Genomic DNA, 27,398 nt, shown 5'->3' with positions numbered 1-27,398 from the left:
TCCCAATTTAAACTAGTCCTCTTTCCCTATTGGAAGAGTAGTCTGATGCCTTATATCGAGTTTATATAGAGATTGGCTTTAACTAGCCCTTATGAGAAGGTGTCTCGTGGCTTTTGTTTGTTTTGTTATGCTTTCTCCTTTTTCCCCTAGAACGCTTACCATTTTCCATCAGAGTCCTCCTGGAGGCAGCCGTTCGGAACTGCGATCAGTTTTTGGTGAAGAAAAATGACATCGAAAACATCCTAAATTGGAATGTCATGCAGCATAAGAACATAGAAGTGCCATTTAAGCCTGCCCGCGTCATCCTGCAGGACTTCACGTGAGCCTAATGTCACTCCACTCCCCTCTTCACCACCTCCCTTGTCAACCTTTAGATCAAGCTTCACACACGTACGCGCACACAGAGTACCTGTATAATTTATCACCCAATATCCAGACACTTTTGAAAACGTAAATGGTGTGTTATCCTGGACAGCACAAGATTGTCTCGGACACACTAGGATGTGTAGTCACGCCACCGCTTCCAATGGCGAAGGTTATCATCTTTGGTCTGGGAGATCCTAGTCTTAGGTACATTAGAAGAAGGTGGAAGAAATAGCATTAGGTAGGGCTATCTTGGAATCTTCTCTCCCTCCCATCCTGTTACTCACATAGCCAGTTTCAAACAGCTGTCTTTAGAACAGTGATGTGCTGTCCCCTTAGGGGAGACTTGGAGGTGACAGGGCCTGACCTGTTGCCGTTAAGCCTCAGTTCAGATCCTACTATTCCCAGGACTCTTTACTCCTCATCATGGTCTGTTGTTTTAGACACTGCCTTTCCTTTTTCTTTTTTTTTTTTTTTTTAAGATTTTATTTATTTAACAGAGAGAGAGGTCACAAGTAGGCAGAGAGGCAGGCAGAGAGAGGGGTAAAGCAGGCTCCCTGCTCAGCAGATAGCCCAGTACCGGGCTCAATCCCAGGACCCTGAGATCATGACCTGAGCTGAAGGCAGAGGCTTAACCCACTGAGCCACCCAGGCGCCCCTGCCTTTCCATTTTTAAGTGATGTTTTTTTATTCCTTCTAGAGACCAAATTTCATTTTTCTAGAAGACAGTCTAGAGAACAAATTTTACACTCTAAAATAATAAAATGGAATGATTCAACCTAGTGTCAATTTGATTCATAGCATACTTCTCTGAATTACATCCATTTCTTGAAATTTGGTCTGAAGTTGGAGGTCAGATCCATGGATCTTCTCTAGGCTTTTGTCTCCCTATCATATGTATGGGAATCAGCCATGGCAGTAACGTTCCCAGAGTTTTTTAAGTGCCTGCTTTCCCAAAGTCTCTGGTTAAACCCTACTTGTTGTTAACTTTAATGCAATGACAAAGCTTCATGTAGAGATACCACCCAGTTATGGCACTTACTACCAATGTCTGCTCAAGGAAAGGTGTTTAGCAGCTTCCACTCTTCTGAGTCATCCATTGCTCACCCCACTGATGAAAACTGGCTCATGGCCGGTATTGTCAGTGGAGACCAAAGCTGACCATTCCAAGGACACTTGTTCAACAGTTTTGTCTTCTGCTTAACGCTCTATTTTCTTAGGGGTGTGCCAGCTGTGGTTGACTTTGCTGCCATGCGTGATGCCGTGAAGAAGTTAGGAGGAGATCCCGAGAAAATAAACCCCATCTGTCCCGCCGATCTTGTAATTGATCATTCCATCCAGGTGGACTTCAACAGAAGGTGAGAGATTAGGATCAATACTTGGGTTTTCTGTTTTGTGCAGTCTTGCAGTTCAAGTCTTCCTTGTTGGTGTATGTAGATAAACAGAAGAAAATCTTTAAAAGATGTGTTCAGAAAAACTCAAACTTACTATAGATTTTCCAGTGAAGATTTTTTAGTAGTAGTAGTAATATTTTTTTAATGTTTTTTTTTTTTCTTTTTACCCCTTCTGGGGCCCAGGCTGAAGGAGAAAGCAGCTATCTGGTGATCACCACAGAGGCTCGAGAAGCCAAGTGGGAACCCACAGTATCTCTTGAGGCTTAGATCAGGGCAGGCATAGAATCAATTCTCTTCACAGTGACATTAATCAAAGCAAGTCCAGCCCTAAATTAGGGGTGGGGAATACACTCCATCTGTTGTAGGAATAACTGCCGGATTATACAGGGAGGGCAACCAGGTACTGCTAGAAGAATAACTGAATAGTTATTATCAACTATGAGTGGGGAAAGAGGCAACTATACCACATTCAGTGCTGGAGAAATTAATTATTTGGGAGAGAGAGCGATGCCTATGAATTAAAGCTTTAATATTTTTTAAGTTAAATCATCAAAAAACTTAGAAGAAAATTATGTATATGTCAGATGTCTTGAGGAGACCTTTCTAAATTTAAAAAACAAAGAATGAAGCAAAGAAGAAAAAGAACTGTAGTTTTAATGACTTCAAAATTAACAGTAAATATCTTTAAAAAGATTTGCCACAAATAAGACAGAGGGTTAATATTCTTAATATATAAACAGTGTACCTAATCCATTCAAAAATAGTAAAACTCAGCAGATAAATGGGCAAAGGAAAATGGAAATATCACAATAAAAGGAAAAGCAAGTGAACACTATATAAATCCTTTTCAACTTCAGAAGTAATAAAAAGTAGATTAAATTCTTGAGATACCATTTTCTCTTATCAATGTAATTAAGGTTAGAAAATAAACATTATTAATTATAAAGGTGTCATGAAGGAGACACTTTTATGCACTGCTAATAATAAATTAGGAACGATGAAAGCAGTGTGTATGAAGATTATTAGAAATTGTCATATCCTTTGTGCTGGAATTTCCACTTCAGAGCATTACCCCTTCATAGATAATCTGGAAATTCAGGAGTAGCTTAATCACTAAATAGTGTTCATTAAATCATTATTTATAATAATGGAAACCTAGAAGCATTCTTAATGTCCAACAAAGGAGAATGATTTATTAAATTATGGTATGTCCTTAAAGTGAATTATTAGGTAACATTTACTATTATAATTATAAAGTGTCATGGAACATGCTCGTGTCAGAGCTCAATGAGCCAGATATAAATTGCATGTATATTGTGATCTCAGCTAGATGAAAAGTTATACAGAGATTAAAAGATTAGAAAAACTTCTAAATGATTTATTTCTGGGATTGTAAGAAGCTATTGTTTTTATAATAAAAACTCATTTAACAGTATGAAACAAGCCATTCAAAGAGGAAAAAAAAAAACTTGCTTCCTTGGAGATTTAAATGGGTTCCATACAGCTTCAAGAGAACTGGGGTAACTGGCCATTCTCAGATTAAGGTTGCCATTGTAAAAACCAGATAAATTCAGGATAAAGAAAAATGTGCTTTGTCCTCTGAATTGACGGTTCTTGGAACAAACGGATCCTAAGCAGCTGTTCCCTTTCCTTTGGACTCTAACCTCATCCTTAGGCAACTTGTCTTTTTTTTTTTTTTTTTTTTTTTTTTGTCCCTTAAATCACGTGAGCTCAATTTAATGGTTTGGTGTCAAAGGGAAGAATTAAAAATACATCCACAAAATGTTATTCAATTTGAGAAAAAAGATATTTCCCAACACCCCACTGCAGAATTTATAAAAGTAGCCTTGGGGCGCCTGGGTGGCTCAGTGGGTTAAGCCTCTGCCTTCGGCTCAGGTCATGATCTCGGGGTGCTGGGATTGAGCTCCGCATCGGGCTCTCTGCCTGCCTCTCTGCCTACTTGTGATCTCTCTCTCTGTGTCAAATAAATACATAAAATCTTTAAAAAAATAAAATAAAATAAAAAATAAAAGTAGCCTCACAAAAGCATGGGCAACTTTATCTTTCTTGGAGATTCTGATTGGCATTGATGATTTACCTTGATTTCACTGCCTGGAAGGTGAAAGGACTGGTGGGGACAGAATTGTAATTGTTTTAATGTCTGACTCAAAATTCAAAGAGCTCCTGACTGTTGATTAAGCAGTATGAATCTGGGGTATCACAAAGTTCGCTGTAATTTATTTTTCCTCTTTAAACCTTGAAATCTATCAGCTCCAGTTTCAATTTTTTTATGGACCCTTTTCATTTATACGGCACTACTGAAAACATTATTATGAAACAGCAAAGTCCAGTGGGGAGCTAGGGGGAAGGACTTTGATCCAAACTGATACCAAAATCTGGGAACACTTTTTTTTTTTTTTAATGAAAGACAACATTTCTGTTAGAAGTATTTTCATTGGTAGTGTTTTGTTTTTATTGCTTGAATCTGGTTTTGCAATTTGACCTCCCAGTCTCTTTCTTCATTTTTGTAAGGAATTAAATATGATATGTCCCAACTTCTGTGAAACTGTGTGCTATGGGCTGATTTTCAGGTATTTCCAGACATGAACTAGAAAAACTGTGGATGGGGTGCTCAGATGATAAGTATTCCCATTTAAGTATTTCTGAGCTCTTTGCCTGGTTTGAATAAAAATAATTGGCCTCAACATTTTTAGGAATGAAGGGTCTAACTAACTCATTATTGTAAAGTTTTTCAAAGTTATCTCAAAAATAACCTTTAAAAAAAAAAAACAACAAGATAAAATAACAATTTCTGGCTGGATTTTGTGGGTATGGAAACTATCTCCTCTGTAAATACTGATGAGTATTTACAGAGGAGTACCATTAAATGTAATACTCAGAAAGTTTGAAATACATCCAAATCTGAATTCAAACTATGTAACTAAGGAGACATTTCCGCTTTAGTCTGTGAGGCCATTCATATTCAGAGACCTTATTAAAAGCTCAGTTGATTGGCGAATTTAGGGAAGTCCTGAGTGGTAGAAAAATCTGAATTCTAGGTCTGTTTACTCACTCATTCCAGGAACTAACACTGTTAAATTTGAGCCAAAAAAGGTGTTTTGTTTTAATGAGTAAATAGGCTTTCACCTGGAATTAACCTGTCTTACAACAGCCTAAGCATTACTGGCTTTTGCTTGTCCTGTGAATATGCTATTTAAGTCAGGCTGACGTGCCAGCATTCTCCGGGGTAAATGTCACCCTTCCAACCCTGCTTTTCTGCTGTCCTTCTAGTGCTGGGAAGGATCAGTGAGGGAAAGAGACCGTGACTGGTCATCCACAAGTGTTCCGAGTAGGAGAGCTAGAACCTGGGGCTCCAGGGTGGCTCAGTGGGTTAATCCTCTGCCTTAAGCTCAGATCATGATCTCGGGGTCCTGGGATCAAGCCCTGCATCTGGCTCTCTGCTCAGTAGGGAGCCTGCTTCCCCCTCTTTCTCTTCCTGGTGTTTTGCCTACTTATGATCGCACTCTTTCTCTCTCTCTCTGTGTCAAATACATACATAAAATCTTTTAAAAAAAGAAGAAGAAGAAGAGCTAGAGCCAGAGGCATATGATTAAGGGCCCCATATGATTAAGAGCAATGTTCCAAGATGGCTTCCTTAAATCTGTTATAGACCTACTATGTATTTGTTTAAGAAACAGGTTAGTTTAGAAGAGAGAAAATTAAAGAACACATGACTTCAGTGCAGTTGCTAAGTGGAGTAATCACGGAGAAGGAAGCAAATCATCCTGACCTGGGGAGTTGAGAGGGTTCTGCCGGGAGCATCACATGCTCCAGGTCCTGAAGGAGCTTTACAAGGAGGGAAGCTCTGGAAAAGGCACTCGGCACAGAGAGAATGGAGTGTGGGGAAGTGAGGTTTGGGAGAGTATGAGGGCTTCAGTGTGGCTGAAGCTGAAGAAGGTTTGTACCAGGTAATAGGAGAGGACTTAAGAAGGAAGCTTGAGGTCACACGGAAGGACTTCGTTTTTTAAGGCAAGGGATTCGTACTTTATGTAGAAATGGAAAGCCGTTGGCAGGTTCCAGGTGGGTCATGATGATCTGTGCTTTAGCCAATGGATTCTGGCGAAGGTACAAAGGTAGGCAGAACAGACGGACAGGAGCCAGTTAGGCTATTTCTGGAATAAATGCTTTGATAATTGCATAAACTAAGTGGTGGGAGGAGAGGTCATTAGATGATGTAGAAAAGTGGGAGTAGGGATGAGATGCGGGAAGGAAACTCAGGCATTAGGGTTTCACCCATTGACGGTGTGGTGTCCGCGGTATTCCTCATACAGGAAATGTGGATGTGGATGGAGCCTTCAGTGGACTAGTGAGAAAGAGATGAGTGCCTGGAGGAGTAGCTGCCCTGGTCCAGAGACTGCTGTTCCGGGGGCAGCATTCTTGTTCTGCCTCATCCTTCTGTGCTGGCATCTCTCCTTTCTCTGCCTTTTGCTTTTCTCTAACACATACACTCACAGGCCTTCATACTCTACATCAGGGATCAGCACATTTTTTTAAGGACTAGTAGTAAATATTATAGGTTTTGCTGGCTGCATACTGTCTCCGCTCACATACCCTTTTTTTTTTTACAACCTGTACCAATATAAAAATTATTGCTTGCTTGAGGGCCAAACATGGACAGGTATTGGGCCAGATTTGGCCTGTGGAGCTAGAATTTATGGCTGCCTACTCTAAGGCACCCTCAGGAACTGATTCCATCAAAGCAACTCACACGGGGGCCTGGGTGGCTCGGTGAGTCAAGCGTCTGCCTTCAGCTCAGATCATGATCCTGGAGTCCTGGGACGGAGTCCTGCATCGGGCTCCTCGCTCAGCGGTAACTGAATGTGCTCTTTGTCAATGCTAAGTGCTTCCAATCCTTTTTTGCCCAAGGAGCACCTGCCTGTCTTTATCTGGTTGATGCCACATGTCCTTCAGACTGCCTCAGTGTCACTTTCTTCTGGAAGGTATCCCCACCCCCAGTCTGAATCTGCGACCTTTTCTGAGTGTTCCCCCGGTACCACGGCAGTGACCATCACACTCTTACAGTTGCCTGCTTGCTTCTCTACATTGCCCAGCAGGCTCTGAGCAGTGCACACACTGCTCTTAGACCCTTGTGTTCCCAGCGGGGGCACAGAGTAGGCTTTCTGGGTCATTAATAAGTGAAGGAAGAACGTAGATGAGACATAGAGAATGGTTGTAGGGGACAGGCCCCAGGGCCGTCAGACTTGGGCTCAGATGATGGCTCGATCATCAACAAACGTCTGGCCTTGGACAGGTAAGCTCAGCTCTCTGTGCCTTGGCTTCTCTTCTGCACACGGGGCTAAGAGTGGAACCTCTGTGAAGGATGGTTGTGCACACTGATGAGTTCATGTGTGCAAATCACGTGAAGCCTGTGACACGACTGTGCGCTGTGGCTGCCAGCGTTCCAGTTCCGGTTCCAGCGTATACTAGCTGCATGGTCTTGAGCAAGTCTCTTAACCTCTCTGTATCTCAGTTGCCTCTTTTGGAAAAATGTGGGTGTTTGTGGCATCTAATTTAAAGGGTTGCCATGGAGACTAGATGAGAAAATAAATTTTAAATCTTTAGAAGAGTGGCTCATGCCCAGTGAAGTCGGTAAGCATTAATTACTAATTAATGAAGTCTGACTTAGGTCTCAGCTATTAATTCTACTGTCCTTTCCTATGTGCACGCAATCCATGGTTTGGTTTATGAGTGTCTTCTGTGTGCCTGACCTGCCAAGTCGTAATCCTGGTTTATTCTACCTTGACTCAAAACAATAGATGTGATTTGATTATAAAAATCCTGGAGAAGCTTCTTGATGCCCTGCTCTGCCTGCATCATTCCTGATGGACTGAATGATTTTGAGTAAACCTCAGCATGTAATCTGCCCTTCATAGATGCTCTTGGGTAGCACCATCCTCCTCGGAAACCTCTGTCCAAGAGCTAGGAGATCGTGATTCTATAAATGCCCGTGGCTCCTGGCTCTGCTGATCCTTGTCTCCCAAGAGAAGCAGATGAAAATGCCGCCTGGACCCGGCTCAGCTCAGAGAGGTGTTGTAACGAAGTCACCCATGGGAAAGGAGTACAGAAACAACAGTCCTTTCAGTTTCTAAGCTGCTGTTGTCATCATAATTGTCTGGAGTCTGTTCCTAAAAGTCAGGCTTTGTGATTAGATGAGTTTCAACTTAAATTCACTTAATGTTCGCTACTCACCGTGTATTGTAGGATCCCTTGACCCAAATGATAATTATTCTTTCTACTTTTGTCAATTCCCTCTCGTTTCTCATGTGAATGAATGCATCAGCACCACCTAGCAAGCCTGTGGATGAAATTGTGGGTGCATCTGTTTATCACCAATAAATTCGACGGGTAACATTTCAAGCCTTAAAATGCATATATTTACCTTTTGTCTCTGACAGGACAGACAGTTTACAGAAGAATCAAGACCTGGAATTTGAGAGAAATAGAGAACGATTTGAATTTTTAAAGGTATGGGCGGAGTTTGGTTCCACGGGTTGTTTCTTTATATCCGTGGGTACAAGGGGAGGTGCCGGGGAGGCGGGATGCACAGAAACACACCAGGTGCTCATGGTGTTCTTTCCGTTCTCAATCCTAGTGGGGTTCTCAGGCTTTCCGCAACATGCGGATTATCCCCCCTGGCTCAGGAATCATCCACCAGGTGAATCTGGAGTATTTGGCAAGAGTGGTATTCGATCACGATGGTTATTATTACCCGGACAGCCTCGTGGGCACGGATTCGCACACTACCATGATTGATGGTTTGGGCGTCCTTGGTTGGGGTGAGCATCGTTCCAGGTTTCTCTTCCATATAAGCTTTTCTCTAGTGTGTAGCTTGATTTCCACTCTTACCATGACATCCCAGGAGCATGACTTGGCACGATCTTTTGTCTGTTTTGTTTACTGCTGGATTTCTAGTGCCTAGAAGACTATCTCATGTCTCCTAAGCACTCAGTAATAATGTTTGGAAGAATGAACTGGCATAAAGGTTAGGGATATTTAGAATACATTTAGAATAAATGCAGATCACCTCTGTTTGTTAATAAATGGAGACTCCTGAACCCTATTTCTTTTTTTTTTTTTTAAGACTTTATTTATTTATTTGACAGAGATCACAAGTAGACAGAGAGGCAGACAGAGAGAGGAGGAAGCAGACTCCTCGCTGAGCAGATAGCCTGATGTGGGGCTCCATCCCAGAACTCTAGGATCATGATCCAAGGGGAAGGCAGAGGCTTTAACCCACTGAGCCACCCAGATTCCCCTTGAACCCCATTTCTTCACTTGCTGTAGAATCAAGGGGATTTTGATGCAGGTATCCCGCGGACCGCACTCTGAGAAATAGTTGTTAAAAATTCCGTTAAGGGAAATAGGGAAACCAGAACCCAGCTCAGGACTAGTAAAGCTCTGTAAGGGGACTGGGTTCTGCTTGCGGGATATAGTGAGGCACAGTGAGAGCGGTCCTCCGTCATGCCTTCCTTGCAGGAGTAGGCGGAATCGAAGCCGAAGCCGTCATGCTGGGCCAGCCCATCAGCATGGTGCTTCCGCAGGTGATTGGCTACAAGCTGGTGGGAAATCCTCACCCCCTGGTGACATCCACTGACATCGTGCTCACCATTACCAAGGTAACCATACGCTGCCTCTTCCTGGCTGTGGCTGGTTTGGGGGACACACAGGGAGCGAATGCACAATGGAGTCCTCTTGGTTTCCATGTGCTCTAGGAAACAGGATGTTGATGATTTTTAAAAAGAGATAAGGGGAGAGTTCTGCGGTTAAGTGTTAGTTAATGTTCATTTTATTCTTCCGTGACTGCATGGATCCTTGAAAACAATATTTTGAAAGTGCGAAAGAGTTCAGATACACAGAAGTTAAAGTGACATTCGTATGCGCCACCACAGAGAGTTACCAGATGGTAACACTTCCCACATTTGCTTCGGAGTTCTCCCTGTGTGCATATTTTTTAAGAAGTAAAATGAAATATTTATGGCTAAAGCCGTCCTCCGCATTCCTAGAAATAACCGCTATCCCAAGGTTGTAAAACTCATTCCCAAGCGTGTTTATACTTAGACTACATTTTTCCACATGGTTCTTCTTTATGTGTAAATAACAAACTGCTTCTGTGGATTTAATGTCAGACTCTTTTAATTCCCTTCTCTGTATTCGAACTTTCATTGTTGGAAGTTTCTCCAAGCTGGAAATAGTACTTTCTTTTTCCTTTTCTTTAGCTTTTGCCAGAAATTATTTTATTTTATTTTATTTTATTTTATTTTATTTTATTTTATGATTTGCTTGCTTTGCAAAAGGAGAGGAGCAGTTTCATTTTGCAAGATTATTAGAAAAGAATGTTTTCGTTTTTTATTATCACAAATCTATTTTTGTCTGGTTATATAGTTAGGAGGCTTGGAATGTTAGGGATAACTACTCTCCTGTTAACGGACAAAAACTATTTCTCTTTGATTTAATCTTTATGGAATTTGGAATTGCATTTATTTGAATGCTGTAGGTCATCATAGATGTCTGTGCATTGTTCTTCAAATGCAGAGTTATGTAGGACTTTCCCACAGAATTTAGCAGAAGCCCACGTAACCTGAAGAGTCTGTCGTGTGGCTGTCCACACCACTGGTGAGACTGGCTTCATGCAGGCCAAGTGAGCCACAGAGGCCCCAGCCCTGGCTGATGGCATGTCTGGGAAAGAGATGGGAGTCACACTGGCTGATCTTTTGGTTATAATGAACTTGTACTTGTGTTTAGGAAATTTTTTTCATTATACCCTTGAAAATAAGCCTGTTACTTAATTACTAAACTAATGTAAGACTATTTAGGGTGGAAGAATTTATTTGATTTTTTGCACTTGTAGGCACTTCCAATGATCTCATAAGAGAGGAAAAGTCCTTCTCATCATATAAAACTTTTATAATGTTATTTGTGTTTTGGGCATTACTTTCTCTCTCTCTCTCTCTCTCTCTCTCTCTCTTTTGAGAGGGTAAAAATTGTTTTTGACATAATTTTAGATTTACAGGATAGCTGATGTAAATACAGATCAAACAGGAGAGTTCTGTTACCTTTCTCCCAACTTCCCCAAACATTAACATCTCACATAACCATGGTACATTAATCAAAATAAAGAACGTTAGTATGACACTATTAACTAAACTAGAGACTTCTCCAGTTTTTTCAATAATGACTCTTTCCTGTCCCAGGACCCAGTCCAAGAATCCCCATATTTAGTTAACATCGCTTTTAAAATTCTATATTTTAAAGTAATCAAAAATATGTTAGGCCAGTTTATTTTTTATGTTTCCTCACCAGACTAGCTGATAAGAATTACAAAGTGCTAGTTCTGCATCTTAAAGATGGGCTCTTGAGTCTCAAGCTTTCTCTTATTCTGCTGCTCAGCACTTGCGCCAGGTGGGGGTCGTGGGCAAATTTGTGGAGTTCTTTGGGCCGGGAGTAGCCCAGTTGTCCATTGCTGACCGAGCTACCATTGCGAACATGTGTCCAGAGTATGGAGCCACTGCTGCCTTCTTCCCGGTTGATGACGTTAGCATCAAGTACCTGGTGCAGACAGGTGAGTGCAGACAGCCCTCGGTCAGGCTTCCTCCAAGGATCAGAGCACTGCCTTCTGCCTCTGCCCCTTGGAGTGCACAGGGTCTCATGTATAGGTTATTTTTTCCTTTTATCTATGGAATCAAAATGGTCGTTGGGAATTCAGAAGATATGACAAAGACACGGTATAGTCAACCAAAAGGGCTCACATATTCGGAAGCCTAAATGTTCGTACTGGTCTTCTACTACTGGTTATTTGATGGGAAGCAAGTGATCTTAGTAATGAAGGTGTGCTCTGACAATTAACTAAGACTGAGGTCCTCTGAATGGACGATGATTACCAAACAGAGGGGGAGTATTTACAGACAGGACCAGAATCTGCTTCAGAAAAGAGTCCAGATCAGTTAATGACCCCTAGTAAAGAGCACCCTCGGCCAGAGAGTCAGAGTATTAGACAGAAAGTTGAAATATCAGCAAAGGTTTTGGGGTGTGTGTGTGTGTAAGCAGAATGCACCTTACTTGTGTAATTACTGGTGGAGACATTCGTTTCACCAGGAAATCCTTTACTTATTTACTTATTTGTCAGAGAGAGCAGCACAAGTAAAGTCGCAGGCGGAGGGAAAAGCAGGCTTCCTTCTGAGCAGGGAGCCCGATGTGGGACTCCATCCCAGGACCCCGGGATCATGACCTGACCCAAAGGCAGATGCTTAACCAACTGAGCCACCCAGACATCCCTTCAGCAGGAAATCTTAACCTCTGCTACTTGTTATTTCTTAAAATGCCCATTTAGGTCGTGATGAAGAAAAAGTAAAGCAAATGAAAAAGTATCTTCAAGCTGTAGGAATGTTTCGGGATTTCAGTGACCCCTCTCAAGACCCAGACTTTGCCCAGGTATGAGAGAGTGCATTTCCTTTTCCTCTAGGCAGTGATTTTAGTTGTGTATGTTTTTTTCTGAGGGGGCATACTTGTAGGAAATTAGTCACTGCCAAGCATCACAGAAGAACAAGGTTTTCAAAGACTAAAACAATTAAGAAGATAAGGAATTACAAACCTAAAATGACTTCTTCCTTTTCTCTTGGCCATTAGGTTGAATGTGTGTTCCCTTTCTGACCTACTGATTGACTCCCCTAATGTGGAAGACCTTTGGAGAAGGGCTTCACCAGAGAGAGTAGGGCTGTTTAAGGGGCTTCATCTCATCACTATAGATGGAAAAGAAATGGAGGTCAAGCATAGCAATTAGTTCTGGTTTATCCAGTGACTTACCTTCATTCATTCTCCAGGGGGCAAACTGATTCCACGTTTTTCTGGATTGGCAACCCTGGATGGTCACCAGGTCACCCTGGTTGTTTCACAGTACACCTGAGGGAAGGAAATACGCAGTCAGACCCAGGCCCATTGCCTGGCATTGATGACTGAATGGCAGTATCCTATCAAATCAATTTAGAAAAAAGTACAATGGTTTTTATATCATTTTAGTAGAAAACCCATCTCAAACTAAGATCAGCATTAAAAAGGACGCATCGGCTTTGCATTTGGAAAAATGCATGCGTAGAAGATGCTGGTCAGCAGCTAGGCACACATTCTGGTCTTTCTGGGAGGTGACAAGGCTTTCTGCCTGTCCCATGCCACTTACATTCCCATCCTGATCTTTGGAAATTCATTCCTTAGGGATTAAGAAGAATGTTGAGTCCTTGTTTATGAATGTGATGGCTTAGTTGTTTTTTTTTTTTTTTTCCTTAAAGATTTTATTTGACAGAGCAAGAGAGAGCATAAGCAGAGGGAACAGGAGAAGGGAGAAGCAGTCTCCCTGCTGAGCAGGGAGCCTGATGTGGGGCTCAGTCCCAGGACCCTGGGATCATGACCTGAGCTAAAGGCAGAGGCTTAATCAACTGTACCACCAGGCGCCCCTTGTTTTTGTGGTTATGGTGTTTTCAGTTCTCTAGCCCAGCTTGCATTTTTGCTCTGAGGGTATAACGTCAGCTCTTGACTTCCTTCTCTTTTGGGGGGGGACAGGTTGTGGAATTAAATTTAGGAACGGTTGTGCCTTGCTGCAGTGGACCAAAAAGGCCTCAGGACAAAGTCGCTGTGACTGACATGAAAAAGGACTTTGAGAGCTGCCTCGGAGCCAAGGTATGGGCTGGGGAGAGCCAGGTGGAAGTCCTCCCTCCCCACCCAGCCCTATTCCCCATGTCTTAGAGCCACATTGCTTTCCACTCCCCCCCCCCCCACCATGATGAAGGCTCCCAAAGCCTGATGCTGATGGCATTTCTTTTCCATCCTGAAGTCCTCAGTGCCTGTCCCATTGGCCAAGAGCCACACAGCTTCCTTAGAGCCCATCACCATCTGTGAACACAACCCAGCCTGAACATCTACTTTTCCTATGACTCTCATCACACCGTGCACTCGACTTGCCCTGGCTTTTCTGGCCATTGTACTTCTGTTCATGCCCCGCCTCACCCACCTGCATGGCTCCTCCCCCTCCCTTCATGTCCGTGCCCCTCAGCCTCCACAGCGTGGCCTTACATCTCACAGCAGAAAGTCATTGGTCCCTCATTTGAACCTTCCATGGCACTTGGTCTGAAACCCTTGGATGGCATCCATGTTCTTGAACTTACATTGCTGGTCCTTTATATTATTTGCTGGTCTGATTTTCCTTATTGGACCATATGTTTGAGTGAGGGTTTGTGTCAGCATCACCTTTGTATTCCACAAAGTACCTAGTGTCTTATATGCAGATTTTCAATGAACAGCTCCCCAAATGATGATTAAGATAAGTGATATGTTTTATCGTGGGGCCATTAGCATGACACCAAATGTTCAGCTGTACTTGATTTGCCTTATTGACCACGATTAGTTGAATCTGGCCAAAAGGACACATTTTTCTAAATTTCCATCATGTTAGAATCCGTGACCGTGGTTCATATCCATGAAACTCTACAATAATGTCATCTGGTTTAATTAGACTAACTTGGAGCTAAATTTGTAGTTGTAAGCAAGTCGTTGTTAATAGGACTTCAAAGCAGAGTGAGAATCAGAAATTATGACTGTCTTTTATAAAGATTTAAAAACAATAAAGAGGCTTTCATTTTTCTGTTGCATTTCAGAGTTCATTGGCCGAGATATTTGTTTTGCTAAAAATTGGCTTTTGAAATTATACGTACAAGGTATTTCTTTTTCTTCTAAAGAGAGAACATTTCACCGTGTTTTTTCTTCCATTTTTTTTTTTCTTTCCCATAGCAAGGGTTTAAAGGATTCCAGGTTGCTCTGGACCATCATAATGACCACAAGATGTTTATCTACAATAATAGCGAATTCACCCTTACTCATGGTTCTGTGGTCATTGCTGCCATTACTAGCTGCACAAACACCAGTAACCCATCTGTGATGTTAGGGGCAGGTGAGTGTCGGCCTCTCCCCAAGGTCATGGGGACACGTGGGTGGGAATCTTTCAGGATGCTACCTTGGGGCCTACCTGAATCTATGTGCAGTTCCCCAAACCTTTTCTTTTCCTGATGCAGAAATGTGTTGGTCCAAAAGTGTTTATACAATAACAAGTGTCCAAAGCAAAGTATGTAAAGTAGAATACATAATGCATACTTATCTTTAGAATTAATGCAGAAAATAAGTAGAAGAAAGAAAAAAAAATTTTCTAGTAAGCTTAGAATCTTGTGTCAGACTCTAAAAGAAAAAAAACTATTTTCATATCACAGATTAGTGTCTGCAAAAACCCTGATAGGCCTTTTTGTACACCGGACTTCAGTCTGTCTCAGAAGTATTTTAAGTATCTCTGAATTAGGGCACAGGGAGCTTACTTGGCTCTTAAGCAATTCTGGTCAAGTAGTTAGTATTATATACAGGGTTTTATTAATAGAAGTCTCTTTAGTGTCAAGATTTTTTTGTCATTCCCAAGAGTTCCTTTTGTGTCCATAAACCAAAGATCATCAAAGAGTTCTTTCTTTAAAAAGTGTACACGTACATATGGAACACCTTTGTTCAAGAATTCATGCGTTGATCCCTAAGCTTTTTGTGTCTGGAGCAAACGAGTTTCCTTAAGACAAGTCAGTAGCTTGTCTGTAGATTCTTGTGCCTTTTTACCCCCACTCATTTCTTTCCAAATTCTCTGATATGTCATAAGAATGCACCCAGCGTCTCTGCAGTAGTCTCTGTATTTGCCAAAATTCTAGCGGCTGAGAGCTCTTGATTTTCTCCTTTAAAATATTTTATTTATTTTATTTGACAGACAGAGATTACAAGTAGGCAGAGAGGCAGGCAGAGAGAGAGAGGAGGAAGCAGGCTCCCCACTGAGCAGAGAGACCGATGTGGGGCTTGATCCCAGGACCCTGGGATCATGACCTGAGCCGAAGGCAGAGGCTTTAACCTACTGAGCCACCCAGGTGCCCTGATTTTCTCCTTTAAAAGAATACCTGGGGACTAGATTTTTCCTCTACCCTGACAGTACTTCTCACTAACCAGTACACAGTTTATACCCTTTAAGAAAGGGCCCTACCAGTTATAATCTTCATCCAAATAAAACGTAATCAGAAAGATTATTTTCCCTCCAAAAGTTAAAGTCGTAATTCTATAATATATTCCTTAATATTTTTAAGTTTATGTCTTCAAAAGAAAAAGCCTATCTCTTTCTTCATTTCCTTGACTAATTTTGAGTTTACTGTGTATGTGCAAATACCTTTGGGTCAGTGAGTTGTTGATTTGTGCTAGGCAGCAGAAGGAACAGTAAGCACCGTGATCAGGGCTTTGTTGGGCGGTGGCAGGCGACACAGATGGAGGGGTCAGTCTCCTAAAACCACCCCGGCACCGAGAGCGGGCGGCCACCCAACACTGTGTCGGTGTTTACCATTTCACAGGACTGTTAGCAAAGAAAGCTGTGAATGCTGGCCTGAACGTGAAGCCTTACATCAAAACTAGCCTGTCTCCTGGAAGCGGTGTGGTCACCTACTACCTGCGGGAGAGCGGGGTCATGCCATATCTGTCCCAGCTTGGGTGAGGAGGCATTTTCTTTTATACTGTCACTTATGTTGTATTTTATTCCACACGTATCACGCCGCATCACCTTGTAACATGCATCACCTTCTGTGATGGTATCTGATGCGTCTCATCAGCCGGTGAGCAGACTTCCACCCTTACATTCCTAGAGTCAGGCCCTCCTGTGGACAGTTGTGCTTGTTGTTCATCAGACAAGGGTGCCCTTGAAGGGCAAAGCAGGGCTGAAATCAAGCCTGTGCTTTGGTGTGGCACTGCAGCCTTCTGAGGGGGGGTGGGGTGTGTCTTCTCAATTGGCAGAGGTCACGAGATGGGCTAGTGCTGGCTCAGCAGCTGAGAGGCTACCGTTGGGCATGAAAATAACTGGCTAAACATGTTTTAATTCCTTGGTTTAAATAAGTCATTTGTTACTGAATACAGTTCCTCCAGTTTCCCCCCTATTCCTGATTTGGATGAGAAAGATTTTATTTGTATGTCTCATAGAAGTCGAAGTCCTTATTGATTATACAATCAAAGTAGTGAATAGAGAAATTAAATGGTGATGGGATTTCAACTTTTAAAAAGCCTAGATAGGCTCCTTTTTACAATTTACTCAGAAAAGACTACATGAGTGATCTAGAATGGATGAGTAGTATATTAAAATGCTCTACCTGGCTGGCTCAGGTGGTAGAACATGTGATTCTTGATCTTAGGGTCGTGGGTTCAAACCCCACGTTGGGGGATAGATAGTACTTAAAATTTACAAAAAATCTTTACAGCACTCCTGAGAATGAAAGCTTTGTAGAAACAGGACTACACTTATTCCACATCCCTCTGTTCTCTGTGAATCAGCTGTCTCTAGAACTGTCCCCAGCAGAGCAGCTCACTGGGATTCACTCTCCATTTCGCCTCTCTTCCGGCGGCTAGGTTTGATGTGGTGGGCTACGGTTGCATGACCTGTATCGGCAACAGCGGGCCCTTACCTGACCCTGTGGTCGAAGCCATCACGCAGGTAATGACCGAGGAGCCTGTGGGGCTCTTTTCATGTGATGTGTGACCTGAATGCTGATAATCTCAGGAAGTCCCAGGGCAGCAGGGGGTGTGTTCAGACCTAGGGTATTTGAATCAAGCTAACCTGACTAGCTGTCGACCTTGTACCTCAGTTTTCGCACCTGTAAATTAGGGATGACGATAGGACCTGTTTCACAGAGTTGTGAGCATGGAGACGACAGTGGATGTGAAGGACTTGGCACAGTGCCCACACACATGGGCTCTGGGACTACACACAGCTCCAGGACTCTGTGTGCCTGGCCATCTGCAGCCTGGCTCAAAGTCAGGTGTGTCTCCACACAGACAGTGCAGTCGAAATTGCATTGCATGGCCTTGATTTCTGTCCCATAAATTCTGTAGCATTGAGAAGCACCATTTGGTTTGCATGAATTACAGAAGCCATGGAGGTCAGTGTGGCTTCCTTTAGCTTTCAACTGTTGGACTTTCCCTCCTGTTCTCGGGCCCTGGGCAGCAAAATCACCAGTATGCTGCCTTCTGACACACCTGGATTTCCTCGGGAGCAGAAACCATGTCTCTTGGTGTCCATGGCCACAGTCTCCCCAGGGACACCCATGCATGCTCTTCTCCCCACAGGCAGAGGACCAAGGGAAAGGGAGGTTAAAGAACTCCCACTGTGATGGGAGCGTTCCGCAGGTGGTCTAAGACAGAAAGCCTGGCCCCTTTCTCCGCGTCACCAGATCTTTCTCTTGCCGGACACAGGGAGACCTGGTTGCTGTTGGAGTACTCTCTGGGAACAGGAATTTCGAAGGTCGAGTCCACCCCAATACCCGGGCCAACTATTTAGCCTCTCCGCCCTTGGTGATAGCCTATGCCATTGCTGGGACCATCAGGATCAACTTTGAGAAAGAGCCGCTGGGTAAGATGTCGTTTGTGGCTGTCCTTGTTTGTTTTCTGGTGAATTCAAAAATATTACTGGAGGGAGAGTAACCACTTTTGTTAATAAATAATGAGGCATAGGTAGGTGGTCGGTTAGTTCAGCTGGTTAGAGCACGGTGCTAATAAATAATGAGGCATAGAACTGACGAAGATGAGAAGAGTATTTTCTTTTCTCCCCATACACAGCCAAGACAGAACTGGAACAGACAAAAAGCGACTGAAGGATAAGGGATGACAAAAGGGAATCTGAAAAGTCCGAGAGAGCACACTGTTCTGGCTTCATCCCCAATTCTTCTCTTTCTAGCTCCGATTTTTTTTTTTTTTAAATTACTTTTCAGTGTACTAGATTTCATTGTTTATGCACCACACCCAGGGCTCCATGCAATCTGTGCCCTCCACAATACCCACCACCAGGCTGACCCAACCTCCCACCCCCCGCCCCTTCAAAACCGTCAGGTTGTTTTTCAGAGTCCGTAGTCTCTCATGGTTCATCTCCCCCTCCCAATTTCTAGCTCCGATTTTATCTGACATGGGGCACTGTTTTAACATATCCAGTTTGGGAACATGTCTCAAATAGTTCAGCATCCCCAAATCCAGAGAAATGATGCTTTTTTGTTTCCTTTCCTCTGGAGGTCTTGCTGTGTCCTCCTCTGCCTGGTCTCCGCAGATTCAATAATATGACAACGGTGCCCCTTCAGTTTACTGTTAGGAGATCACCACTAGAGCTAGAGTCGATTCTCATGTGTGGATTCGGTATTTGCAAATTTGCCTCTTCAATAAATGTAATTTAGCCCCCAAATCAAGACTCGTCTTGCCTCCATAGTAATCGGCAGACGTGCACAGGGGGGTAAAGGCTTTGCGTCCCTTCAGCTGCTGCCGAACGAGGCAGGCCCTGCCTTTTCCTTTCAGCTCGCACATCCTGTTCGTGCTCTGTGTGGCGCCATGTTTTTCCACATTTTTGTGGTTTTGGTGATTTCACTTTTTAAAAATAGCCCCCAAGCATAGTGCTGAAGTGCTGTCTACCATGCAGAAGCCCAAGAAGGTTGGGGGTGTCCCATGGGAGGTAGACTTTGTTCAGGCATGAGTTGAAGTGCTGTTGGCTGGGACTTCCTCGTAAACGCTTCAGCAAGGTGTCCTGGGTGAGTATCTTTAAGCAGAAGCACACGTGAAGCAAGATTACATATTGGTCAGGTGCTGAAAGTGTTGTGACGAGAGGCTGTCAGGAGCCTGACCCACGTCCCCCAGTGCTGGCAATTCATACTTCACCACATGGTGTTTGCATGGATTTTACAGAACGCTTCTACCACGGCAAATGGGATTTGACTGGTTGGGATCATGAAAATGGGCTATTAAATGCAGTTTTTCTCCTTAATAAACTTATTTTCCCCAGGGGTCAATGCAAAGGGAGAGCAGGTATTTCTGAAAGACATCTGGCCAACCCGAGACGAGATCCAGGCGGTGGAGCGTCAGTACGTGATCCCAGGCATGTTTAAGGAGGTCTACCAGAAGATAGAGGTGAGGTCCTTGTCCACTCTGCCCTCTTGTGGCCAGGGAACAGCCATTCTTCTGTGGCATCTCTGCAGACACCAAGGCCAATGGTGGTGGAAACTAGAGGAAGTCACATTTCTTTCTTCAGATAACCAAGGAGGTAGTTCTCAGTCATTTTCTCCTGTGACTTCCATTTTTACATACCCCGCACTCTCCAGATCTTCCCAGATTTGGACAAGGTCCCAGACTTGGCAGCAGCCTCAAGAAGAGAGGTTGTAGGTTGTGTGTGATTCCTACCCAGCTCGCCAGAACCTCCCTACCTCAACCCTGGGTGCTGTGTCGGCTGTGGTTGGGGATCCCTGATGTCATTATAGAGTCTCACTGACGTAGAGTTCATGGGTTGGATGCCCCTCCCAGAATTATTTGGATGCTTAAAAAATATTTAAAAAGCCACTGAGGAAAAAGCACCGAACTATTGAATTAAATAAACCTTTCCACACATTTGATAAATACGGAGAAAATGTGTGGGGCTCAGTATCATTTTCTGAGACCTTGGATGTTATTCCTTTCTCTGCTTTCTGTGTTAGACTCACCTAAGGAATGCTGACTGGGTCTTGGGATTGAAATACAAGAGCAGATTATCTGGGAAAGAGAGTCAAATTGGGATCACATGCATGGACCCTGATCTCCCACAGGGTGCTGACTGGGAAGTGGTATGAACAAGTTTGCTGGGCACTGGGTTAAATGCATTTCTCCAAAGACTGAAGTTATGGCCCCATGGAGACAGTTGAAGCTAACTTTAATGCATAGTAGCTGTCAATTGTTGTCCCGTGTCCCTGTGACCTGGACATCTACTTCCCCAAATCTTCAAAGAGTAAATAATTTCCCCTTGGGTACAATCTGGATTATTGTTTCATAAATTATATTATGGATATGGTTTAGTTATCTCTTGCTGTGCAATGAATTATCTCAAAACTTAGAAACCGCTTTTATTAAATCTCGTGGTTTCTGTGGATTAGAAATCCACGTGCGGCTTACCTGGGTGCCTCTGCCTTCACAAGGCTCCAACCGAGGTGTCCTTTGTTGCAGAGCTCATCTGAAGGCTCAGCTGGGGGAGGATCCACTTCCAGGGCAACTCGAGTGGTTGTTGGCAGGACAATACAACTCACAGGCTGTTGGACTGAGGGCCTCCATCCCCTTCTGATGGTTCCCTAGAGACTCCCCCATTGCCTTGCTCAGGGGTCTCTTCACAGCTCACAGCATGGTCCTGGCTTCCATCAGAGCAGGCCGGAAAGGGAGAGAGAGACAGAAGGCAGTCTCTTTATAACCCAATCTTGGAAATGAGTCACTAGGGTCAGCCCACACTCAGCAAGAGCCGATCACTTAAGGGTGTGCAGCGGGTGGGGGGCAGGTCTTTGGGGCCATTTTCGAGGCTGCCTGTCACAGTGTTTGTGTATTTTGAAGTCATCTGGCATGACAGTGTCTTAGTGTCAAGGAGCTCTTTTATGTGACTAGAATAAGGGTTTTATTGAAGTACAGTTGACACACAGCGTTACATTGGTTTCAGGTGTACAAATAGTGATCGGACAACTCTGTGTGTTACCCAAGTGTAGCCACCATCTGTCACCATTCGACACTATTACGATATCATTGACTGAATTCCCAGCGCTGTTGGGAATGAATGAATCATTCACTGAATTCCCCGTGACGTACTCATTCCGTAACTGGAAGCATGTACCTCCCCCTCCCTCTGCCCCTGTTTGCCCGTCCTCACACCCCCTCCCCTCTGGCAACCATCAGTCAGTTCTCTGTGTTTATGGATCTGTTTCTGCTTTGTTCGTTCACTTTGCTTTTTAGATTCCCCCTAGCAAGGAAATCATAGTATCTGTCTTTGACTATTTCACTTTCATACCTAAAGGGTATTATGCTAAGAATGGTTTTTATTGTACTCTGAGGATATATAGTTTCTGGTTTCATGTCACACTTAACTTTGAATGCAGTGGAATTAGATTTGCTTTTCTTTCTTCTGTCTTTTTTGTTTGTTAAGACCGTGAATGAAAGCTGGAATGCCTTAGCAGCCCCGTCAGACAAGCTATATTGCTGGAATCCCAAATCTACATACATTAAATCACCACCATTCTTTGAAAACCTGGTATGGCTTTTTTATTTTTAACAAAATAAGTTTTTCAAAATTCTCTTTCCTTATAAAATCTATCTGAATACCTTCTACCCTTGCTCTAACTATGCATTCCAGTGAAACCTTTACCAACCCGAGCAGACAGTACTGGGGAGAGTTCTGAGATGCTGGGGTACTTGGCTCTAGGGAACCTACAGTGTCTCTGTCCAGGGGTTCTGTGTGGCTGCGCAGACATGCCCTGGCCATCCTGTACCACCTGGACAGAGACTCAGAAAAGTCCGAGGACTGACTGTTTCAGCAAAACATCCCCGGGCCTGCTATATTTAAACCTTATACTCAAAAAAAAAAAAAAAAAAAAAAAGGCAAGGGAAATCTTATAACTGATGATCAAGGACTTTACGCACTGCTGTTGGGAAGAGGAGGGGAGTAGAAGCCAGGGTTCTGGTTGTCCTCAGCATCTCCGTCCCTGGATGTGGAGACACAGGTCATTTGCAGCTGCATTCCTGTTGCTTTCGAAGGAATAGTCCCAATACTTTGCCTCCCTTCAGGGGTGGAATGTGAATGTTAGGAGGAAATTCACCTTACTTTTGGAAGCACCCCTGATAAAACCAAAAACCTAGAATTTTCTGTACAGCAACATAGGGCTGTCACCCAATTCAGGTCCACCCTGGTGACCGGAGAAAACCTGTACTGGCACTGACTGGCGTATTCTTTGCTAGACTTTGGCTCTTCAGCCGCCCAAATCTATAGTGGATGCCTACGTGCTGTTAAACTTGGGAGATTCCGTAACAACTGACCACATCTCTCCGGCTGGAAATATCGCAAGAAACAGCCCCGCTGCTCGCTACTTGACTAACAGAGGGTAAGTGTGAGCGAGGGGAAGACAGACTTAGCAGCAAAAATGGAGAGAATGAGGCCGGTGTTTCTGTTCACATGTTCTCTTTTCAATCAAACTCTGGTTTTTTCACCAAACCTTGAGGCTTGAAAACCAGTCATGTTTTCTGTTTGCTGCTTTGCAGCTTCCTTGGGAGATTCCATGAGCGAGGAAACCCCAGCACAGGGACCTTCTTTCTGTGCCAGTGTCCCCACTGGAGTCCAGGCTCTGCTCTCAGACTGCGGGGCACTCAAGGGGGTGTCCTCTGCACTGCTGCCCCCTGCCTGAGACATGTCTGACTGTGATTTGCCACTGACACATCCATTGATGGATCCGTCAGTCACGGACTGACGTCAGCGGGTACCAACCCAGTATTACCCACTGTCCTCTAATACACTGAGAGTGGTCAGAGTCTGTCCCAGAGCTGACTTTCCCTGAGAATTATCTGGGGAAATCAACATTCTGGCTCCGTTGGCACCTCCCATATCCACATCTTCAGGGATGGGCCCATAGCTAATCTAAGAACAAAATTCAACACTTATTCATTCTTTCCCCCCCCCCTTTTTTTTTAAGTCAGTGCCAGAGGAAAATGGCCTTGACCCCATCTCGCTTTCCTGGTGGCTGAGGCGTTTTCTTCACGCCTCTCCATCCTGCTGAGCCCCACTCATCCTCTTGCCTCCTCCTGGTGCATCCTATAGGACAGTCACGTTCAGAGCAAAAGTAGTCCACGTTCCCCAGAGACGGGAGTGCTGTAAGCATCAGAACCTAGCCCGCCTCTAGAGTAAGGGATGCACAGGAGTCTATCTCAAGATGTTTTTTTTTTTAACATGGGGCAACTATTGTATTAAATGCACAGGGACTTGCTACACACAGACACAAAGGATAAGAATCTGAAGGGACGGGATTGTACTTTGAAGGCGAGACCTAAGTGCATCACTGAGCCGAGAAGGGCAGGGGGTATTTGAGAGGGGTCAGCGAATTCCTGCTCTTTCCCCTCCCCACACTGCTCTGGCTACACTGGTGGGTGCCTCAGTTGTTGAATATTCCAGATAAGTTCAAATACCCTTCTGCCCGAGAGCCTTTGGTTGAGCTGGCTATTTCTTCCTCCTGGATGCTCTTCCCCAACTCCCTTGCCACTTCAAGTCTTCCTCCATGAGGTCACCCCCACTCTACCCCTGTTTTCATTTTGATCTTTTTTTCCCTCAGTTATTAACCACAATGTGTTAACACTTAGTTAAGAAGCTCATTTTTAAATTATGATTATTTGTCTCTACCTTTTAAAGATTTTATTTATTTATTTTGACAGAGACAGAGATCACAAGTAGGCGGGGGGGTGGGGCGGGGAGCAGGCTTCCTGCCGAGCAGAGAGCCCGATGTGGGGCTCGATCCCAGGACCCTGAGATCATGACCTGAGCTGAAGGCAGAGACTTAACCCACTGAGCCACCCAGGCGCCCCTGTCTCTACCTTTTAGAAGTAAGCCCTGCAAGGGCAGGAATCATCATCTGTGTTGTTCCTTGATCCACCCCAACCCCTGAGAATAGTTCTTGGCACGTAGCTGGGGCTCAGTAGTTGCTGAATGAATGAATGAATGAATGGGAGAAAAGGATTCACCAATAAACAGACACAGCGGTTGAGGCTGGAGAAAGAAACTAAGGAAAGAAGCAGTGACCACTACTTTCTTTGATTGGTGATGGTTGACATTTTTGAGATATGGACTCTAGGGAATTGAATGAAAAGAATCCTACCTTCCTAGAAAAATGCACATATCCCCAACATTCTGGATTTTGTAGGAGTTTGTAGACATGCTCACCTGCTCCTGAATCCCATTCACAGACTCTCTCCATCTCCAGATCACATCTCACGGTGAGATCAAACTACCACTCACACACACATCCTAGCTTTTCAAAGAAACCCAGTGAGCCGATCGCTGTGTTAATTATAAAATGTTCCTGCTGTCACAAAGTGTCTTTTCACCGGGGCCCCCAGATAGGATTTTTCTTTGATTTCAGGACCAGGAAGAGCTGTTCTGCCTCTTTGGCACCACTCTGACTTTTATCTTATGAAAATTGTAAATCATGTTGCCTGTCCTGTGTTCTTGATGACTTGAGGACAAATGTATACCTCCTTCCAGTTAGTTTACAGAGCATATTTTGTGTTTCCCTAATTCTTGGCTCTGCCCAACTGGCCCATGCTGATTAGTCTTTTGCTTTCCTTTTTCTTACCCATTTTTAATATTTTATCTTTTTTTTTTTTAGATTTATTTATTTATTTATTTGAGAGAGAGACAGTAAGAGAGAGCATGAGAGGGGAGAAGGTCAGAGGGAGAAGCAGACTCCCCTTGGAGCTGGGAGCCTGATGTGGGACTCGATTCCGGGACTCCAGGATAATGACCTGAGCCGAAGGCAGTTGCTTAACCATTGAGCCACCCAGGCGCCCTAATATTTTATCTTTTGTGACACTTTCTAGGCTACCCTACTGAATCAGTAAAATGAATACTCATTAGAGTTCCTCCTGGTTTTTCTATTCAGATTTGAAAGACTAGAAGTTGACCCTGAGACAATGTTGATTTCCCCCTTTCACTGTCCCACCTTTAAGCTCTGACTCTACCCTCAGCAGAAGATACAAGAACCAGCTTTTCTGCCTTGGAGAGTGATGCTTAGTAGACTTAGATATCTAGGTCGGTGGTTTTTCCTTTTTCTTGATGGAAGCTAATTTTTGTCTTTGCACCGTTCACTAACCTAGCTCCTCCCCTGCTTGCATTCTTAGCTTGACTCCACGAGAATTCAACTCCTATGGCTCCCGCCGAGGGAATGATGCCATCATGGCACGGGGAACATTTGCCAACATTCGCTTATTAAACAAATTTTTGAACAAGCAGGCACCACAGACTATACATCTGCCTTCTGGAGAAATTGTGAGTACTATCCCTTTGTCAGGCTCTGGGTGATTGGACATTTATGTGGTGGCTTTCCTTTGGGCCTTGCTTTTCTTTAGAGCCCCGTGGTACCTCTTATTTCGAGAGAGTTGATCATGGATAGAGATGCCCTTTAAAGTTTTACAACTTTATCTTCCTGCTTAGAGATTCTGCTTCATGGTTTCCTGGGAGTTGAGTTTATGAAGCCTCTGAGTGAAATGTCATCAGTTCAGAGTATTTGAAGGGGAACTTCAGGTTAAGATAGAGGATAGTTATCAACAGGTGCTACTGTATGACTTTATTAGCATTTAATTAAGTCCCCATAGAGGAACATAGAGGCCCACGGAGGTCTGCATGGGTCCTGACGGAATGCCTTTGCAGTTGGCCTGTTACAGCAGGAACTGTTCATTCCCACACGGGAGGGAGGTGTGTGACAGGCAAGAGAGTCTGCGCTTTGAGTCTGACAGACCGGCTGTGGAGCCTTCAGCAAGTTATTTCCCTCTCTGAGCTTCATTCTTCTGACCTTTGAAGCAGGATATCCACCCTGTGAGGCGGTGAGGCCTAAGCTTAAATAGAATGATGTGTATTAAATACAGAGCAGAGGATCTGGAGCATGTCGTGGATCCTCCGTGTTGCTTCCCTCTCCAGCAGGAGCTGCCAAGCTGCTTGAGAACTGTTTAAGTTACTTGAGAAATCACCCTCCTGACTTAAGAATAGTAACAGCTAGGATTTCTATAGAACTTACTACATCCCACATACTGTTCTAAGCTCTTTGCCTATATTGACTACTTTAATTCTCATAACCACCCTTTGAGGGAGGTACCATACTTGTCCATTAAGATAATAAAAATGGAGATTAAACCCAAGGAATCTGGGGGCACCTGGGTGGCTCAGTTAGTGGGACATCCAACTTTCGGTTTTGGCTTAGGTTGAGATCTCAGGGTCACAAGATCGAGCCCTGCAACAGTCTCCGCACTAAGCCCAGAGTCTGCTTAATTTTCTCTCTTCTCCTCTGCCCCTCCCTGCCTAAAATCAATCAATCAATAAATCTTTAAAATAAAACCCAGGGAGCCTGGCTCCAGTGTCAGTGTGGTTTACCACCACCCATATTGCTTCACTTATAACAGATCTTGGTAAAGCAAACTCTTCCTGGGTCATCACTGATCACCAGGACCCAACAGAAGTCAGTGCCCAGTAGGTAGTTGTTCAAGGAGGACCAGGGATGATAAACAAGCTATTAAATGGAAAAGATACAGTTAGGTGGTGGAATGCCCAAGAGACAAGGGGAAAGACGGGCAGTATAGACACTGGCAGGGTGGGGGGAGGGGGAGGGGCTCCAGTATACTGAATGTCATAGCGAACCTCACATATTTACCAACCCGCCACGACACAGGACTTCTCATCAGATGTTCAGGGCCTCCTCTTACATAAGGAGACCAGAATCGGAGATGAACAGCCATTTGAGCCAAGACTTGAACTTGAAAGATAGACCTAGACAAAAAACAGAGGGGGAAGGGAAAAAAACAGAGATAATGCAAGAGTACAAGAAAATGAAAAAATGATTATCTTCTCAGAGTGATGAAATGGTTTTCTGTTGGCATATAGTTATCAAAGGACAAGAAAGGGCTCTTGGTAAAAAATAGTAATTAAAAAAGAAAGAAAATGCTGTTTAAAAAAAAAAAAAAAGGCTCCTTAGGAAAAGT

At 43.8% G+C, this 27,398-nt stretch overlaps 1 protein-coding gene across 3 annotated transcripts in view; it reads left to right on the top strand.

The window, feature by feature from the left end:
• The window catches only part of ACO1 (aconitase 1), a 56,400-nt gene that overhangs the window by 22,552 nt on the left and 6,450 nt on the right, over nucleotides 1-27,398 (top strand). For 2 of the 3 annotated variants that reach the window (XM_059142177.1, XM_059142178.1), the window contains 16 exons: nucleotides 151-319; nucleotides 1,584-1,721; nucleotides 8,213-8,282; nucleotides 8,410-8,593; nucleotides 9,294-9,433; nucleotides 11,205-11,376; nucleotides 12,145-12,245; nucleotides 13,368-13,484; nucleotides 14,592-14,751; nucleotides 16,220-16,355; nucleotides 17,262-17,346; nucleotides 18,105-18,261; nucleotides 19,672-19,796; nucleotides 21,817-21,921; nucleotides 22,626-22,768; nucleotides 25,548-25,695. In XM_059142177.1, the coding sequence (XP_058998160.1) occupies nucleotides 151-319; nucleotides 1,584-1,721; nucleotides 8,213-8,282; nucleotides 8,410-8,593; nucleotides 9,294-9,433; nucleotides 11,205-11,376; nucleotides 12,145-12,245; nucleotides 13,368-13,484; nucleotides 14,592-14,751; nucleotides 16,220-16,355; nucleotides 17,262-17,346; nucleotides 18,105-18,261; nucleotides 19,672-19,796; nucleotides 21,817-21,921; nucleotides 22,626-22,768; nucleotides 25,548-25,695 (2,150 nt within the window). Of the gene's footprint in view, nucleotides 1-150; nucleotides 320-1,583; nucleotides 1,722-8,212; nucleotides 8,283-8,409; nucleotides 8,594-9,293; nucleotides 9,434-11,204; nucleotides 11,377-12,144; nucleotides 12,246-13,367; nucleotides 13,485-14,591; nucleotides 14,752-16,219; nucleotides 16,356-17,261; nucleotides 17,347-18,104; nucleotides 18,262-19,671; nucleotides 19,797-21,816; nucleotides 21,922-22,625; nucleotides 22,769-25,309; nucleotides 25,438-25,547; nucleotides 25,696-27,398 lie in introns of those variants that run through there. The other variant, XM_059142179.1, reaches the window with a different exon arrangement.

This window comes from Mustela lutreola, chromosome 12 (assembly GCF_030435805.1).
Source record: "Mustela lutreola isolate mMusLut2 chromosome 12, mMusLut2.pri, whole genome shotgun sequence".
Taxonomy (NCBI): Eukaryota; Metazoa; Chordata; class Mammalia; order Carnivora; family Mustelidae; genus Mustela; species Mustela lutreola.
Note: the sequence above shows the minus strand (reverse complement) of the source record. Positions and strands in the feature narration are given on the sequence as shown.